Source organism: Toxorhynchites rutilus, chromosome 2, assembly GCF_029784135.1.
Source record: "Toxorhynchites rutilus septentrionalis strain SRP chromosome 2, ASM2978413v1, whole genome shotgun sequence".
In the NCBI taxonomy this organism is placed as follows: domain Eukaryota; kingdom Metazoa; phylum Arthropoda; class Insecta; order Diptera; family Culicidae; genus Toxorhynchites; species Toxorhynchites rutilus.
In genome coordinates, this window is record NC_073745.1 from 83,532,102 (window position 1) to 83,552,207 (window position 20,106).

At 38.2% G+C, this 20,106-nt stretch overlaps 1 protein-coding gene across 15 annotated transcripts in view; it reads left to right on the top strand.

Moving 5' to 3' along the window:
• The window catches only part of LOC129767410 (zinc finger protein 12-like), a 40,044-nt gene that overhangs the window by 12,948 nt on the left and 6,990 nt on the right, over nucleotides 1–20,106 (top strand). For 5 of the 15 annotated variants that reach the window (XM_055768278.1, XM_055768279.1, XM_055768280.1 and 2 more), the window contains exon 3: nucleotides 18,081–18,464. The exons of 5 other annotated variants lie outside the window; for them this stretch is intronic. In XM_055768278.1, coding sequence (XP_055624253.1) covers nucleotides 18,081–18,464 — 384 coding nt within the window. Of the gene's footprint in view, nucleotides 1–3,459; nucleotides 3,710–6,974; nucleotides 7,421–18,080; nucleotides 18,465–20,106 lie in introns of those variants that run through there. 5 more of the 15 variants (XM_055768276.1, XM_055768274.1, XM_055768275.1 and 2 more) reach the window with 5 other exon arrangements.

The window sequence follows — 20,106 nt, forward strand, 5'->3', positions numbered from 1 at the left end:
CCCATCAGTAGGATATTTCCGTATCCAATATTGTATGCGCCCGCAATCGATTATTGCTCAGTCGCCGAAAGTTCCGAGCTCAGAGAGTTCATTCCCCTCTAGTTTGCCTTCCAAATTGCCATCGTAAACCACACCTTCTCTCGATTCAATCACACACAAAAAGCATACTTAAGCGATATTCTGGTGGTGAGACACATTCATTTTTCGTGAGGACATCGACAAGACAACATCGTTGCCTAACGTGCTGGAGGAGGTGGACGGCGAAGGATCGACACATACACGCGCAGAACTCTTTCCGTTAGGATGCCATTCAGCATCGGGAAAGTTCCGGAAAGATCTAATCATTGCTGGAAAATAATCTGCCAGTTCCTCTGGGAATTTTCAAAATATATTCATGTGAAAGAGTTTAATTGAATGTTTTCTATCCATGTTACACTGTGACCAAATATGTTTCAATCAAGTGCTATTAACAGGTGGTTATCGAGTTGGCATTAACCACTGGTGGGCTTCCAGTATCGAGGAAAATGTGGAAATATCTAATCGTTACTGAAAATAATCTGCCAGTTCCTTTGGGAATTTTCAAAATATATTCATGTGAAAGAGTTTAATTGAATGTTTTCTATCCATGTAACACTGTGACCAAATACATTTGGTTTTGTGGTTTTTCAATCAATCGCAATTAACAGGATAGCTTCAGAAGATTTATCTTCTCCATCAGTAGGATATTTCCGTATCCAATATTGTATGCGCCCGCAATCGATTATTGCTCAGTCGCCGAAAGTTCCGAGCTCAGAGAGTTCATTCCCCTCTAGTTTGCCTTCCAAATTGCCATCGTAAACCACACCTTCTCTCGATTCAATCACACACAAAAAGCATACTTAAGCGATATTCTGGTGGTGAGACACATTCATTTTTCGTGAGGACATCGACAAAACAACATCGTTGCCTAACGTGCTGGAGGAGGTGGACGGCGAAGGATCGACACATACACGCGCAGAACTCTTTCCGTTAGGATGCCACTCAGCATCGGGAAAGTTCCGGAAAGATCTAATCATTGCTGGAAAATAATCTGCCAGTTCCTCTGGGAATTTTCAAAATATATTCATGTGAAAGAGTTTAATTGAATGTTTTCTATCCATGTTACACTGTGACTAGAGGTGTGCAATCCAGCTCATCATGATGAACAGCTCAGATCAGCTCAGTTGTCAGAGTCGACATCTGGTGGCGACTTTCAATTTGGGTCCCAAACTCGATAGTGTAATCTTTATCAGATTAGAAGACGAAGCCAGTTTAAAATGTTAAAATTTAAATGAATTTTTGTCTATACATTTCCGATATTTTTACTGAGACTTTTCATTATAATATAAAATTGTCTTCAAGAAGAATTTTTTGAGATTTTTTCACCGCCTACAAACAAAGTGTTTTAGACTAATTTAATACACAGACTTTAATTTTCATTCATAATTTGAATTTTAAAAACGTGCTCATTCTGCCTGAAAGTCAATTATTATTTTTGGCGCCCCCTAAAACAAAGCCCAATTCCGTCAACCCGAATATAACAGTTGAAAAGACAAGGAACAAATGAAACTGAACTGATATCATAACACGGAGAGCGAGAGACGGTCAGTTCATTTGAATATTACAGCTCACACACTCTCTTCAATTCTACAGCTCTTTTCTCTCCTTCATCATCATCAAAGTGAGCTGAAGAGCTGTTTGATTTTTTTTGCGAGCTGTTCCGCGTCAACTCACTTCAAAGAGTCGATTCTTCGGAACAGCTCATGAGCGGATGGCACATCTCTAACTGTGACCAAATATGTTTCAATCAAGTGCTATTAACAGGTGGTTATCGAGTTGGCATTAACCACTGGTGGGTTTCCAGTATCGAGGAAAATGTGGAAATATCTAATCGTTACTGAAAATAATCTGCCAGTTCCTTTGGGAATTTTCAAAATATATTCATGTGAAAGAGTTTAATTGAATGTTTTGTATCCATGTAACACTGTGACCAAATACATTTGGTTTTGTGGTTTTTCAATCAATCGCAATTAACAGGATAGCTTCAGAAGATTATTCTTCCCCATCAGTAGGATATTTCCGTATCCAATATTGTATGCGCCCGCAATCAGGATAGCTTCTGAAGATTATTCTTCCCCATCAGTAGGATATTTCCGTATCCAATATTGGATGCATAAAACCTTGTGGCTCCAACGTAACGCTCTCGTTTTCGAAGTTCTCCAAATATTCATTCATTCAGAATGAATTCAGATTCAACTTCAAACAAATGATCTCTAAATCAACGATAGTTCTACGTCACCCTTGCGGTTATACCATAGATATAACCCACTTCCTGTTTTTTTTCATAATTAGGGTGCTGAACACTTCATTCTTCTAAAATTTGAACGCAAAAGGAGAACTTTTCGTCTCAATTTAAGGCATTCAGTATAAAAAAAAATAAAAAAAAATTGCAACTTTCCTATGATTTGTTACATGTTTTTCCGATCAATGGAACAAACGATTTTGTGACTTGGACTTTGTTCATTTTTGTTTTCGGTCGAGCCAGAAATTACCCAAGAAAGATTATCCGTCTGCAGAATTTTTACATTACATTGTGACATTAAATTCTTGCTACAAGCAGCTGGGAGACGAAAGTATCGAACATGCAGGAAATGTTTATTCGAAATATTGAAATTCTTTGTCGGTTGAATAGTTATATCTAATTGCCGCGATTTGAATCGTTTTTTCTTTCTGAAAAGAAATTGAATACGGAAAAACTTTGGAATATAAGAAAAACAGCCGAAGAATGTTCATTAAAGTCGTATGCATTGATATTGATTTTTTTTTGCCTTTTGAATGTACTTGAATGAAATGCTATTAATGCTAAAATAAATGCTGTAGTTTGTGTAATTTGTATTTTTAGCTGTTTTAATGAAATTCGACGAGAAGTAAAATTTAATTGTAATTAAGTTTAGAACACCTCAATAATACTGAATTTTCAATTTCTGCTAAAATGTCAGTTGGTCTCATATTATTTTGAACCCTTGTATCAATCTAAGGGAAAAGACTAGTTCGTTTATTTCATCCGATTAATTTTACTTTTAATAACAATACTTTTCCTATATACTGGACTATTATAAGGAAAGTGACACATAAACAAAATCTGTGACGTCACCGATTTGAAAGTCTTCTCACCATACATTTTCATATCAGATTTGGGGAGCAAATTCAGATCTGCTTGACAACGAGCAATGCTGTTTGCAAAAGTGCGCTATTTGCAGAAGTTAACGAAATACAGCATTTCATCGTGTATATTGGTGAAAATCTAATGTGCTGCCGTACTTATTCCACTTAAAAGTAATTCCCCATCAATAAGTATTAGATTAGTATTGAAATTCCGGCAGAAATCGAGTTTTGCTGCATTTGTTGCTTGGTTTTACGTTTGATGAATCACCGCTGAGTGCGGATCAAGTGAGAGTCCAGTATTTTCTTTCGCGCGTTAGTATGTCAAAACATATGGCCAGACAATATGTGCGCCGATACCGTAAGCGCCAAGCGGAACTGAAAGCTGCAATTAAGGCGGAAAACCCCCCAAAGAAACAGCCTAAAACTAATGCCGAAAGAGCAAGAAATTACCGAGACAGGAAGAGGTTGGCTAGAAACAACGTTGGCTCTTCTGCATGGAGTGCTGGAGAAGGGTCTTCGAAACAAGGTAGGTTATTCAATACGAGTCCGATAGCTAATCCGTTCAACCAGCGAGCAGTCAACAGAATTCCTTAATGCTCAATTCGAAATCCGACAGTAAAATCATTTCGGCGGGTCGATAGTTTATGAAAGATGTCACGCACTGCGATTTCGTTCGCAACTTAAAATCCACATGGACTGCTTCCAGACGTCTGGTGGAGAGTCCTTTTGTATTTACGCATTACCCGCGTACATTGTCATGATTATATGCGTTACCGATAATTGGTTCATATAATGTTTGTTTTTTTTTCAAGAAATGTGGAATGTGGTGATATAACAAATATATAACTGTCTATGAGCGCAGTGTGTTTCAACTGAAATAAATCCGGATGGCAGCGTAGTTGCTGTTAAATCAAGTGGAAAAGGCAGTGCGTGTAATGGAAACTAATTGCAACTGTTATGACAGCAATAGAAATCACGAATCACTGTTTTTGTAGCGATACTTTTGTTTGTATATGCTTCAATCTGAATTTGTATTATAATTAAGGTTGAACTGAAATTCAGAACCCCGTATCAGTGCTTACATTTCAATGACCTCTTCTATGCTAGCCGTTCCCTTTTCTGACTTTGGCCTCAATTACCTACTGAATGTTGGTAACATTCAAAATTCTAATCCATTCTATTACCGGCAAGTTAGTTTTGAATGTTTAAGGTTGAGGCTTGTAACAAGAGTAATATAATTGATTACAATTTGATTAATAGAAAAAAAGTCTTCTACACGTGAATTCCGCTTTTGACAATACATTCCCCGGAGGCTTCTTTGATGCCATAATCAGTAAATGATTCGGTATCAAATCTTCAGTCTGCTCAGAGTTAAGTTAGTCAGCGACTTCTACTGTTTAGCATATCCTCAGATCCCCAACAACTACTCGCAAGCAAGGTAGTGGAAGATCAGCCAAATTCATGGACGCAAAAGGACTTTATTTTTTTTCTTGTGCCTTCTACAACAAGGATTCACTGAGCCAACGGGACGCCACAAAAAGTTCTTCTGTTCCGTTGATAAAACTTTTTCCGGAAAATGGTTTGTTTTGCACGACGAAAGGTGCTTCCCTCTTTCGAAGACGCACATTCCCGGAAATGATCGAAACTGGGCCTGATCACGGAATGATATGTATGTAAGGTTACATGCACTTCATTTCGTTTTCACCGTGAAGTGACGTTCGTGATCAGGCCCACTATTTCATATATAGTTCTACTGCCTCTTTCTAAGCCATGCCCTCTGGTTTGGCTATCAATGGAATTTTTGGAGAAAGTTTTGATCCCGTTTCAACGAAAACATCATGTAGATGTGCAGAAAAAAACGTAATCGTTCCTGAATACCCATTTGATCCCAGTTGTACCAAAAAATGCAACCCGACAAATCTGTCTCAGTGTCGTTTCTTCGCTCCGCTCTAATGTTTAGCTCCTTTGCGTACACAAATAATTGGATAGCCACAAATTGCAAACAGATGATTTGTAGAATCAAGTGATGCATTCGCAATGTCGACACGAAGGCAATCGAAAACATTGGAAAAATTGGTGGCAATATTGTTGTCACTTCACGGCTAGCACAAAATGTTGGTGGCAATATAGCTGCCACCTGCCCGTCTAGCGCAGGTTTTTTTATATTTGAATTTTTGATGTTATTTTCAACAAAAACAACTAATAAAACTCATGATCAGACTGCACAGTTCCTAAACACTTTATATGTAATGAAAACTTCAACAAATTGTTTGTTTTTCAATGATTTTTCGGGAAATTTGCTCTTGCTGCTCTAAATTGGGAGTTGTTAACACGCTTAACACGGTTTCATGATCACTCAAACGAATGATCGAATCAAACAATTCATTCAAGTTTCCCTTGATTTTATTTGACGTTTTACATGCCGGACCAGTTAAAACGCGTATGTCGATAACTGGTCTTCCCTTTTCGCCCAGTTAGCGAATGTTTACTGTACCACATAAGATTAGAAGCGATAATTTATTGTTAAAGAAGAGAAAAAAATAAAATCGTTGGTGGCAATAAAGGTAAAAGGGTACGGAAGCTTCGTCGAACAACCGATTACGGACCGTTTTTAAGTGTTCACCAATTATTTTTGGTTTCAACAATGGAAAATCCGGTTGCCACCAGTTATTCGCTCTCGCAGAATTTGTCCCGCTTCTTGGAAATTCGTTCAACTGTCACTGAGAATTTCAGCCGTAGGTCAATGAATTTTCGTACGCGGGCGATGTAGGAAGTTGGCGATAAACTGTAGGCATCTTCTAGGTGCACAGCTCGAATCATAAGGGACGTGAAGAGGGCAATTTAAAACGGACCTAAATAGAGTCCAGGCCTAGGTAGATGAACGTGCATACAATGCCAGTCGAGGTACCGGAAGTGCGGCCATGGTTGGCTTGAATGAAAGTGTCTGGTGGTTCTTGCAGAACTGGTATTCATCTGCGATCGGCTTTCACGATACTACGTAAATTCGGGATAGCGTAACGCCTATGTGCCTAAGTCGCAATGACATACGTGAGGAATTATGGACTTCCAGACTCACGTTTACATGTTTATTTGCAAAGTAAATAAAAAGTAATGAATTCAATCGAATTCGAGAATAAATTCATAGGTTCCAATAACTAATTGATTTGAGAATTGGGTGATTTATTTTCGATAGGGGTGTACATTAAGAAAACAATTTCGGGACGAAAAGTAACTGTGAAAATCAGTCACAAAAAATCAATTATGGGCGGGATGAAGTTCGCCGGGTCTGCGAGTCATAGAATTAAAAATCTCTTCCTGCAGTTGTTGTTCGATTGTTTGATTAGTCACTATGACCTTGTAAAATGGAATCGATTCAAACAGATAATACGATAGTAAAAAAATTACTTGATTAGCCACCACCCAATTTAAGCTTGTTTTTCAAATCTTCACAATGAAGAAAAGTTTGCGCGATTTTCTGCGTATTTTTCCCATCAACCAATCAGAACGATGCGCGGGATCACTAGCAAAGAAGCGAAAAACATAGAACTTCCCATGCTTTTGCTGCAAAAAATAAGAATTCGTATTGCTTTGACAGTAGCCTCTGCCCTTCCGAAGTTCTATTTATACTAAAACAAGCTTTTTTAGCCTAAACATTTCGCACTAGAAAAATTCGTTCATTCTAAAACGCACAATTCACAATTGTTAAATTTACCCTATTCCGAAAATGGAACAAATTGCCCATTTTGCCTTCCACTCTCCGAAGTCTGTCAAAACATTAATGGGCGAGTGTGTGTGCGTGTTGGGTTGCGAGTTCATTGGTGATACAACTTTGTTTATCTGCTCAGTGTCCAGTGTCCAGCTGAAAGTTTTCCTTTTGCATTTCTCGGGCTAATATTCCGGCGGAAAAAGAATAATCACTCATCAAAAATTTTACCCACGATGTACTGTTGCATCCGTAGCTGCGGTACGCGCGGTAAAAGCAACAAACTATCCTTCCATCGCTTCCCGCAGAAAAACGAAGAACGTCGAGAGCGCTGGATTGAGGCCGCGGGCCGTGGCAATGATATTAACTATAATTTTGCGCTGATCTGCAGCCGGCACTTTGTCGGGGGTCGACCGGCTCAGCCTCTGGATTTTAACGCGGTCAACTGGGTCCCTACCCTGCTGCTGGATACATGCAACCCTGCTGATGAAACTCCCGAACAGCATCCCGAGGACAATTCTGGTGAGCAAATGGGTGAGAAAGCTGCATTCTTGTTTTGCGGAGGCACTTTTTGTTTGTTATTTTTCATGCAATTTGTTGAGATTGATTAGATTTTCGTGATTGATAGATGAAATTCACTTATAAACAAGTATGATTTGGAAATTTTAACGCAAAAATACCTATTCTATGTATAAATTTTGCCTATACAAAATGGCGACCAACTTTTTATACTTTAAAAAATGTGAAAAAAATGACAAAAAAGTGGATTTAATTTTAGAGGCAAAAAACATGCTGCTGCTGTTGAAGCTTCAGGTCGATAATATTTGGACACAGCATCTTTGGTTTAGCTGGTGAAAAAGACAGTTCTGTTTTTGAAGAGTAATTCAGTGGGATAAAGTTACGAATTTTTTTTTGTTAAAAAAATTGGAACTTCATTTCGCCTGCGATGGTACAAATACCATCGCCATCGCAATGGTTGTAAACGGAGCTTGGTGAACGTTGCGCAACAAGCAAAAAATCAAATAAAAGCAAAAAGCGTTGGATTTTTTTAGAGCTTATGAAGTGTTAAAAAACGGTGCTTGTGTCTCTATAATTTACGGTATCTGTTCTGATTGAACATGGATGATTCGTTACAAAAACACTGCATGTCTAAGTATGGTGACCTTGATTCTTATAAGAAAAAAAGATACAATTTTCACGTATGCATTTTTGATTAGCCATTTCATTAATTTGTTTAAATTTTAGTTTTGACATATAACATTACGAAAATTCATAAGCAGTTGAAATGAAGTTTAATCGGTAATGACTCTTGCGATTTTTTTTACAAATTTTATCAGATATGAGAATTTGGCTAGCATTAAAAATAAAGCCGGTTTTGTACGCTGCGAGTAAACATACGAGTCGGCCTAGTCAGTTACTGCAGTAAAGCTACTCATACCCAAGGCACCTCTATATATAGGTGAAACAATCATATGAAATACAGGTTCAGCCATATTGGAATTGCTGTCGGTATTGTTTACAAACAGCATCAGAACGCTGTCGGCTGCTCTCTAGAAACTGCTACGACGCTTATTCGAACGATGCCTACTATGTTCGGCTTTCGCGAATTTATGTGAAAAAGAAGGGATGATTTTGTAGAATTTCATTCTCTTTTCCACTACTCTCGCATGTGAAAATGCAAAAATGGCGTATCCTAGCAATAACAAAACAAACAACCCCCGCTCCACAAACCGTAATCCCCTTCTTACTGAAGTGATGATGTTGTTTCACCTGTTCTACATTGATATAAGCGCCTTGCTCATACCGTGGGAACGCATCGTGCCAGTTAGTGTCATGTGTTATCCGGCGTGCGAGCTACTTCGAAGTTTTTTGATTTTATTCGCACTCGCATCCCACAGAATGTCAAAAACATCATGTAGCGTTCGCATCAGGGATGCCAAATGTAGAGAATTGTCTTCATTTTGAAAAATATTGAAAAATATGCGAAGATATTAACAGACTTGAAAATTATTGGAAAAAACAGATAGTTTCTAAACAAAATCGTTGCTATTTTGTTTTGCACGATGACGTAGCATGCTTTCTTTTTGAGATAGTTTTCTTCAAAACGAACATAAGCCATCCATGAGTGTAGACATCAGACGATGTCTCCATATGCCGAGCGGGGATATTTGAGAAAGATACCTGGCATCCCTAATCGAAGATATAATATTTATATTAAAAGGCGGCATCCGTGATTGTGAGGAATATAAAAAATATAAAAGACAGGTGGGTAATGTCGGGGACATAACCGGAGTGACGTAGGACTATACAAAGGGGACAGCTTTTGTTAAATATATATTTTAAATATATTGTTTTATTTTCTTCTCCTACGTGAATACCTACCTATCTACCTGAAAAATGGATTAATTTACTGTTTACTCTTTATGAATATGTTGATGGTTCTGAAAAGAACCTTTGGTGTTGTGTTTTTGTTATCACTCGATATTCCCATCTTGTTCGGTTAAACCTTCCTGTTTAGCTATTGCGTTTGCCACTCGCCACAGCTTTCACAGTTGGAAAATTTCTTCCCATCCAGCTTGTGACATGTTGTTCAGTAAATAACATTTAATGCAACGTGCCGGAGAAACACTTTGCCACTCACTGAAACTAATTGTTGCCTTGATGAGCGCCGAACTGAAGCTGCTATGTTCTTGATGCGGGTTTTCTGATTGTCGTGAGCAGCTTTGCAAGCCAACTCGAGCACTCCGACGGCCGAAACTCTATAATCGCTGTTAGGTATACTGGTGCTCCGGCACCAATCCGTTCGGCCTAGTTACCCTTGCGGAGCAATCAGTGAATGCGACCAACAGGAAACTGCACACCTGCACGGTTCGAGTGGGACTTTGCCTTTCCCTTAACTTGTCCTCCTTTGTTACGTCCACGATGCCGATGCCGTACAACCACACGGGTTTACGGTTTGAAAGAAAATAAGATATTTTTTTGGGGTCAAAACACGCGTTATACTCTAGCGGTACACACTCACAGGATAGAGACAAATCGGCAGACTCAGCCAGAGGGGCGAGTCCAACGAGACGAACGAATGAGCGTTAAAAGGGAGCGATGGCAAAAAAATACATTCATTACGATTTGTTCGCTCGTTGGATTCACATGCAGGCTAAAAAGGGTCCTTTTCAGGATCACAAAGTTATCTTCAATCTAAAGAGTTTATTGTTTTGTTATCACTCGATATCCCCATCTTGTTCGGCCAAACCTTTCTGTTTAGCGATTGCATTTGCCACTCGCCACAGCTTTCACAGTTGGAAAATTTCTTCCCATCCAGCTTGTGACATATTTTACAGTAAATTACATTCAATGGCACGTCGCATTACCACCACTCAGTATCGGATTGGAGGTAATTTTAACCTGTAATTGAACATTTGCGATGACAGTGGTACAGTGTCGACTTTCAATGTGGGGTCATAATTTGGATCTCTATGTTTACAAAAATGTCCAACTAAATAAATCGCATTACATGTCCGTCCAATTAGCTAAATGTCGAACTAATTGTAAATTACTGTACTTTCAATCTGGAAACAATTTAAGAATTGGTGAAAATTTTATAATCAGGAAAGCCCCCAACTATCAATAAGCTCAGAACAACTGCCAAATTCACATACTCATCAGATCCTGGCAAACAAATTATGAAAAAATCAATTTGTGTTTTATTATTATTTTGGATAATGTTTTAGAAAGCATTGAACTGTATTTCCTACATTCTTTTTTGGAAGGTTTAATGGCCCTGAAAAGCGCCTTGTTTTATGGAATGGTTCCAATTTGGAAAACTTAGTACTCGTGGTTTTGAAAAAAACCATTTCGAACGCCCTCGATGCCGCCTTGTTCTGGATTTGCCACCAAAGCAGTTTGTATAAAGAACAAACTTTTTTCTTCTGCTACCTGATGCCGTTTTGCGATTGCGTTTGCCACTCGCCACTCACTGCAACTGCCTGTTGTCTTGATGTCCACCGAACCGAATGTGTTCTGTTCCGAATGCGGGTTTTCTTATCGTCGCGAGCAGCGAGCAGCTAACTCGATTACTTCGGCGGCCGAAACTATATAACGCCGGCTAGGTGGACTGGTGCACTGGTGCCAACGCGCTCGGCCTAGCTACCCTTGCGGGGAACTCCAGATCAACACGGTTCGATCGGGATTTTGCCTTTCCCTTCACTTTTCCTCCTTTACCATGTCCAGACATGGCTGCTTGGGTTGGTTTGTTGATGTGTTGTGATGCGAACCGATGTGGTGTACGGTTTGAATGAGAATGATCGATACGGAAGGAAGGAAGGTCTTGAATTATAGAGACTTTAAACTTTTGCAGTTCATTCGTCTCTAGCCTTGAGAAAGGCCCTTTGAAAACTCTACTCTATTCTACTCCAGCGCTACCACCTCCGCCCTCTTGGCTTGAGAAAGGCACTCGATCCCTCGCCGTCCAGCCCGTCCAGCAACGATGTTGTCCAGTCGGTGTCCACATAAAGAATGATCGTTACGGCAGCGGAGCGGGGATTTTTAAGCTGACTGGCTGGCTCGAGAATTACGCATGTGTGAGACTGCGACCAATGTTTCCCTCATTTTTTTTCTTTTTCCTTTCCAATCGTGCTTCATTCTATTTCGCTGCTGCTCTGGTTGCCCGTTTTGGTCGGTTCGATTTGAGGAGCACAAAATGGACCAATCAAAAATGGGCACATAGTGCATTTGGACAATGCTTGATATTTCACAATTATTCAATTATTTATCTCAAGAAAAATTAAATGTTATTCGTTATGATAGATGCGTAGATATATTTCCTATCAATTGATGCAAAAACCTTTGCGATCTATTGAGAAATGATCGAGCTATAAGCGTTCCAAATCTTGCATTTTTTCCTACTTGTTCAGTGCCTAGATTTCCATTTCACCCCCTATATCTTCCGGTTAGACGTAGTCCTACGTCAAAAAAGCATTTTTGATTTCTCTACAAGATTAGTTTGTTCGAAGGCAGTTTTGAACTGTTGAAATTTGAATGAAAATTTCATACTTCTTGTTATTTGACTACTTAAAGCATGTGGCCCTGACCCTCGTTTAACTATTTTTCTATATATATTTTTTATATTTCCACTAAACTTAGCACTATAATATAAAATGTGTATTTTGCGATAAAATTGTGTAATAATAAATGCAACTGAAAACCTGAGACGAAAACCGCCAATAGAGAAGTTGATTTCGGTTTAATTATCTGTCAAATTCGGACCTGATTGCTGATTCTGATTATTTGATGGACATTTGAAAAATCATCTTGCATTCATGGTATCTAATTACATGCCAGCAACTCACGCTGTGTGAACAGACAAGGCGAGTCAACCGATTGTCAAGCGAGTTCACCAGCTCAGTAGCTGCTCACTGTCAAGTAAGCTACAAGCATCGTATAAATGGGTCTTAAAGGTGACCGTACACTGAGGTTAAATATTTGACAGATTTCTACATAAGAAAATGATTACTTGGAACACACACCCCAAGATAGAAATATCAATAAATTTTTACGAATTTACCCAACTTTGGTTAGTATATTCAATGAAGACAACACATTTACAAAGCATTCGAACTTCAAATGTCGCTCTACCTGTGAAACCAAAAGGAATGGAAAAGTATCAGCTTGATTAGCAGCTGCTTCCGAGATGTTGGGCCTTATTCCCGAATACACTACACGTGAAAACAATATGGAGTGAGTACAACCTTATTCCGGATTGCACGCCACTGTAAACATTTGGTTGAATTCATTATGAATACACCAAGTTCATCCACCGATGTTATTCTGGTTAACACTTCACGCTCTCGCTTGTTTAAACAGAGCGATTCTCCGTGCTCATCATAATCATACACTCTCCCAAAAAGTTAGTATATATGACGAGTTTTTTGGTAAATATAACCAATGATTAATAATTTTTGAATCTATTTTTCAAGTGCATTTTGTTTGAAAAAAAAATCTTACAGTCCCCATGCTGTCAAACGTTTCTCATATAAAAAGAGCAAACGTTTTCATCACTCGGGCTTTGTTTATTAACCTTTTGTGACCGAAATAGAATTGAAATAAAGGTTGTAATTTGGGTAATTCGTATTTTTAGAAAGGAAAAAGTTCAAATAATACAACTCTAGTGTTCGAAATAATTAAAACCTAACATTTGGCGAGAAGTAAAATTGAATTACAATTAAGTTTAGAGGAGTTTTGAAGTCAATAAGACTGAAATTTCTAAAAATACCAAAACTAATTTCTGCAAATCTACCGAATTGTCAGTTGTGCTTTCATGATTTCAAACGCTCGCCTTAATTGATAAAAAAAATGTAGTTCTTTCATTTAATTTAATTAGATTATTTTTGTTTTTCATAACGATACTTTCTCTATGTGGTTTATTTTAAGAAAAGAAACTTTATTCCTTCCTGATTATTGACATTTCAATTGAATTCTTTTTGACTACCAATTTGATTCTATTCGCATGACCCAGATTCGTACATATTACGCGATAAGAATGGTAAACAAATGTTAAATCGGCCAGTATAACCCAGTAGAAGCATTCGGATCAACGTTGATTTAACATACATCCTAAACATGTTATGTTAACCCAACCTTAATGCATATATTATTTAATTTATTGATCTTTTGTATGCATATTTGTTCATTTATTGAACTAACTAACTTTTTTAAATTATTCATTGAACTATCTAAACTATAGACATCTGATCCTGCATCGATTGGGTCTGATCCATGGCTACAAATTAGGAAAAAATACACAATCATTACCACAAATAGCTACGCCAGACAACTCAATTCTCACCATTATTCTCTCCCAGGACCAGCGTGTAATTACTTCTCAGCCAAACACAATCGGGAAATATCACGAAGTTGACGAAATTGGCGGCATTAGGTGAGGCCTGCTCTATGCCCCGTTGCAATATTGACTTGACGCGCAGCCTCAGTGGATACACTTCACTATTACACTTCACGAACCTCTGTCGTGACGAATCCGGAAAACATCCAATTGATCGAACCACCGATCACAATCTGCAAAGCGTTTATGAAGTTGTCCTTGACCAAATCCAATAGCCTAAAGATGAATCTAGGACTCGACAGAGTTCGTTTTTGTGTTTCGAAGTACCCAGATTCCTTATTATTGAAGTAATGTCTTCAAATTCTCCCGCAGCAGACGAGGACGAATCATTGCTATCCAATATGTATCAATATTAATGAAAGAACATAAATTGAATTGATTTTCGAGAATATTACTTACCTGTCCCGAATTCGGGTTAATTCGACCTTATTCTGTGAAGAAATCAATATCGGAAAGTAGTGCCTTTCAACTCAATTATCTACTCGGTAATATGTTATATTTATATTTACATTATATGTTATATTTACATTTTCTTCGCGGTTGCCAGTAATGACAATCGTAAAAGTTACTAACACCGCGAAGTAAAATGAATCAATCGTTGGTAGGGATGTGTATTGCATCTGACATTCATTTTACAAACGATTGGTAATATTTACAGAAAATATGTACATTCTACTAATGTTTGAATTACAAAAGATTTGGAAGCTTTTTTTTAGTAATCCATTTTCTGGGTGTATCGACACAACTCGAGGATAAACAAAACAAAATACAACTGACGTTTCTCTTAGAAACGACATTGGAAATGAACACACGGTCATTTTGGTATCCACTCCACTTAATACACGAAGTTCATTTTTACACTTCACGAAACGGGAATAAGTACAACAAAGTGAAGTGAGATGTAAGCGTAGTGGGAACGTAAGTGTACGTGGATACGGGAATAAGGCCCGTTGTAACGAGCATGTTGCTAGAATCATGTTAGTGAAAAATTACAGTTCATTTCCAAAGACATAGGGGTTCTGACCCATCAGATGAGCGAAACGAGTGAAACGAATATGGCAGTAGTAGAGTTTCGAGCAAAGTTTGGCATTACGTAGAATTGTGTTCGAGCGTTTCTAGCTCGAAACGAGAACAAATGTCTCGACAAGAAATGGTTAATCGTCGTATAGGAAAATGCTAGTGAAACGTTGATATTGATACTAAACCTTACATAAAAAAAATTTCAATTGCAATTCCTTTGGTTTTGACGTCTATTTGTACCAGTATGTATGTATGGATAGGATAGTTTTAGTATGTTGCATAATTAATACCTTGTTATGTTAGTGATTAATTCACAAACAAATGCAACGTAATTCGATTTTGCACCTGCACATCGCAATCCTGGTCTCCGAGGTTAGCTGTAGTCACTCGTGCAAACAAAATGGAATGCGATGCGTTGTAATTGGACATTCAAGACGTTTCTTCTTAATCGAAGGTTGGTGTTTAAAACGTAAATGTTTCGTGATTTGAACATCGAGCTTGTAATGATAAGTTATAGGTACGAGCCGAATTTTTGTTCCATATTTAAGAAGATGTGCTGATTCCACTTCCACTTTCTTCCATAAGACAGGGAAAACATGCAAATTTTGTATTTGTTACAATCAATATTTTATGAAAGCATACAGAAAACCCTCTATCGCTAAACTTTTATCTTATTTAACAGTCTACCAGGGCAGCAACGTGCTGCATTGTAATTGAATTTATATAAATATCAGATCTTCTGGGTTGTCCTAAACATTCTGAAGTTCAGACTAATTGATCTACCATTTCAACCTCGGCTGGTGCAATGTTAATAGCAACAAATTTTACCCAAAATGGTTCATAGAAACCACGTGCTTAATGATCCCCGATTTTTGAAATTAATCGTTCATCAACTAATCTTATACTTTTCAGCAGTTTGTTATTCGATACGATTAATCGCTCCAAATAATTGATTAATCGATTAATCGTCACACCGAGAGAAATAATTAGTTAGACTCACATTTCTCATTTGCTAGAAAGCCATCTGGAATCAAAAAAGTGTTCATTCCTCCTGAAAATCAATTGACATTATTATCAATTATTATTCTAAACTCGTAAACGAAGCTCAATTCGAGTTGACGACATTAAGTTCACGAATTTAGGGGAACGTCAAAGATAATGATTAATTTTCGGGATAAAACTGCAGCGGCCGTACGTTTTTTTAGACATAGGACTATGTCTTTGATTTCTATATAGGGGGTCACTCTACGAAAAATGTAACGATTCATTAAGAGTTTTCAAACGCATATTACTAAATATCATTTTTGCCACATATGTTGTGTTATATACCATTGGACAGGAAATTTATCCAGCAATTTTTTCCTCGATACACAAATAGAAAATATTGTAAAAAAGTTAAACAATTTGACGATTGAATTGGGTAGGTTTTTTTGGATTGCACTAACCACTCACTTTCCTCCCCGACGAAACGAGCAATTTTGTTGCTCACATACGGGCGTGAGCTCACATTGTGAGTCGGTACGTGTTATGAATCATTCTCCATTTACCGATAATAGACATTAATCAGCATAATTCCTGGAGGGATCAATGGAGGGATGATCTCGGAAGATGGTTCTACTCTATTATTCCCAAAGTTCAATCAATTGGGGCTTATTCACGTCTTTATCGTGTCGGTCTTGCTACTAACAGTTTATGTAATTGTGGTCCAGGATGTCATGATATCGAGAATGCGATTATTGAGTGATTATTGAATTCAACTGGTTGCTGATTTAGAAGTTCGAAAGGGTGTACTCAGGCCGCTGTACAGAAGCCCGCTTCAGTTTCTCGAATGTATTTGCCCATTCTCCTTTCCCTTTCCTATACATAAGCAGAACTTAGCACCCAATGAGATCAGTTCACTACAGCAGCTACACGAATTTCCTAATAAAGCACTCGCCATAGGATACTCAATATATACCACATGGCTATAAAGTTATTACAACCCCCTACAAACAATGTTCCGGACAACGTGGCAAAGAAGGAGAAAATGTTATTTTTATCTATAATATATTTCTGTAGTCATAGATTTATTTGACTGAGGCTTATATTTATGTAGATCCTAACTATTTAGACTTTTTTTTAAAATGATAAATTATGACTCTTTGTCTTCTGCTTAACTGAATAAACAGAAGAAAATGGTAGTAATTACTTTTATGGCATTTTTGTGTACATTTTTGGCTCCGGATTTTATCATGTTATCTCATTTAACCCGTTTAAATCATACAATTTCATACAGGAAACGGTTTTTTCAGGGCTTCTATTTGATGTATCAAAAGAGAAAAATTACAGATTTTGAACAACATAGCATTACTTGCGAAATTTTTATTAGTAGTACTTGGTTGAGATTTCAATGTCGAATAACACGCCTTGAATGTACTCGGGAGTGGCAAGCTCTAGAATACGCGTGACCACAGTGCAAGACGGAAGAATTTTCTTTGACGAAAATCCCCCGGCCAGAACGGGAATCGAACCGAACCCCCGGCGCAGTGTTCGTTCGATTTATAATCGATTTCTGTAGGAAGTATTCGATTAATCGATTGATCGAACGATTATCGGGGATCACTACAGCTGCTATGCTGGCTTGGAGATTATATAAGCATCAGATGTTATAGGTCCTCCCAATCATTCTAATTCTATTTCAGAAGAGCATAGTCAATGCGCTCCATTGACTTTAATTGACATGAATATAAAACCGCTTCCATTTACATCAATGGGATATTAATTTCTCATGGTCAATGAAAGTAATTTTATTTCTGAATAGCATTAATACTCCGCTACTGACTCCGATACTGATCTAAACTCTGCTATTTGACGCATCTTTACTTACACAGTAAATACATTGAATTCAATTGAATTCGAAAATTGTTTCATTCAATCATCCATATAATCAATACAAACAAATGATTACCGATGGCCGATGGTAGTCCCACGTTAACATTGCGGTTATATCACAGATATATCCCATCTCTTTCTTTTCTCTGAAAGGAAACGACAGCAGAAGTTAAAAAAAACCGGAAGGGTGGTATCCAAGACACTACACATTGTGAAGAATGGAAGATTTCGACAGTTAGAAGATTACAAAGAGTAAATCTAACTCTTTCCAGAATACAGTGGAGTTTGAGGGTGGAACGAGAAAATAGGAAACAACTTTAGATTGGTGCATTTAAACAAAAATGACAAACGTTCAACATTCGCCAGCGTGTGTTCACGGAATCTCTTTACTTGTTCTCGTGTTTGCAGAATTTAGTGCTTATACCACGATGATGACGAAGCAAGAAGAGCGACGTTTTAAAATTAGGCTGGCGCATGAAAAAAATCCGGAATTATCCCACCGTGAACTGGCACACTTACTGAACGCTCCAAAATCCACCGTGACAAGAGTGCTGAAAGCGTTCAACGAAAGAATGACCACGGCACGAAAGTCCGGATCGGGACGAAGAAAGAGTCGGAAAGCATTCGGACATAATCCGAAGTCGTTGATCAGAGATGTTGGGAAGGAAACCGGAATATCACACTTTTCGATGCAAAGAGCCAAGATATGGTTCGGATTGTCAGCATACAACAATGTTCAAGTGACACCTGATCGGGATGACAAAGATAACATTTTGGCCGAATCAAGAGCAAGTAAGTTGTACCTGACATTGTTGACAAAATTTGATTGTTAATGGATGATGGAATGGAAATGGATGATGGATTTGCTCTTGCGGCTCGGAAATAAAATGTCAACCAAGATATTCATGTGAAAAATGTATGATAATGCAAAAAATAGTAGATAATGAGAAATGTTTCGAATCAAACTGACAAACGGCATCAGTTGAGGTGAATGCGGAATAGATTGTAAAATTTAATGCGAATATTAAAACGTAAAGTTCGCATTCCAAGAATCATTCTCATAACTAAACACTTTTTTAGTGTTTCGCCAGTACAGGTTAACTTCGATGTAACGTACTCTCTATATAACGTACACGTTTTCAATAGTAAAACAAATTTTCGAAGCAGGTACTGAGAGTTTCATGTCAATCTCACAGGTTCAACAAAGGTCACTTGGTGATCTGGATATAGGTTCTGTACAGCCGATCACGTCGTTACAATGTTCCTTTAGAAATTGTTTAAATGAGTTTCCTATCAACTCGGGCCCTCAGCTATCAGATGGCAGCTGGTTAATGAGTTCGTGCGAATTCCATGGTACGATGCCGCACTTCCGGAAGCCCGATGCTAGAATACGTGTAGTGTGTGGTGCTAGTGCTTTCAAAAGTTCACTGATAAGGTTCCGAGGCGACCTTTGGGAATTGTTGCTTTCCTAACGGGTGTTAAATAAAAAATGAGAATTTTTTCAATCACATATAACACATATATATATTTTCTTCATCGATTTCAGTATTTTTTATTAATAACATAATTTATTTATTTATTTATTTATTTATATATACATTCATCGGACTTAACATGGTCTACATGAAAGAAAAACTACGAATGTATTAATCTTGTATGTATTTTCTTCAAAAAAATGTCAGTGAATGTTTGAGTAAGGGCCGTGATCTGCTGTTCGACGCAACTTTGTCGCGATGCTCTCACAAGAACGTTGTACGGCACTTACGTCCATTTTCCGGATACAATTCCGGATTCTTGTAGTCAGTTGCTTCGTGTCCTTGGCCCTTCAATTGTTTTTATACACTAGGGCGCTGAGCGAGCCAAAGAAATCCTCTATTGGGCGGCACTGGGGCAAGTTTGTTGGGTTACGATCTTTCGGCACGAACGGTATCTTTTTCTCCTCAAGATACGCCAGCGTCTTCTTGGCGTAATGGGAAGACGCCTTGTCCGGCCAGAAGACGTACTTCCCATCCGCGTGATGCTCGTTCAGGAACGGCAGCAGGATTTTATCGAGGCACTCTTCTCGATACATTTGTTGGTTAATTGCCAGACCGCTCGGCTTAAACCAAGGCTTTGAAATGCCCCGGTCGGAAATGGCGATGTACAACATAACATTTTTTTCAAACTCGTGCTTGAACTTGTATTTCACTTCAGGCGGTGTGGATGACTTGTCGCTGGAGTAGTAATTATCATTTCCTGGAATATGCGTTTTGGACAGCGGAAAATAGCTTTCGTCGTCCAGTACGAAAGACGTCCCGCGGTATTTTTTGGTCATCCACCGTCACTGTGATTTAACCGTCTCAATCTGCTCCTCCGTGTACTCCGGCCACCTCGTCTTCTTCCTGCAGACGATTCCTTCCATCTTGAGGGTCCGATGGATCGCCATTCTTCCGAC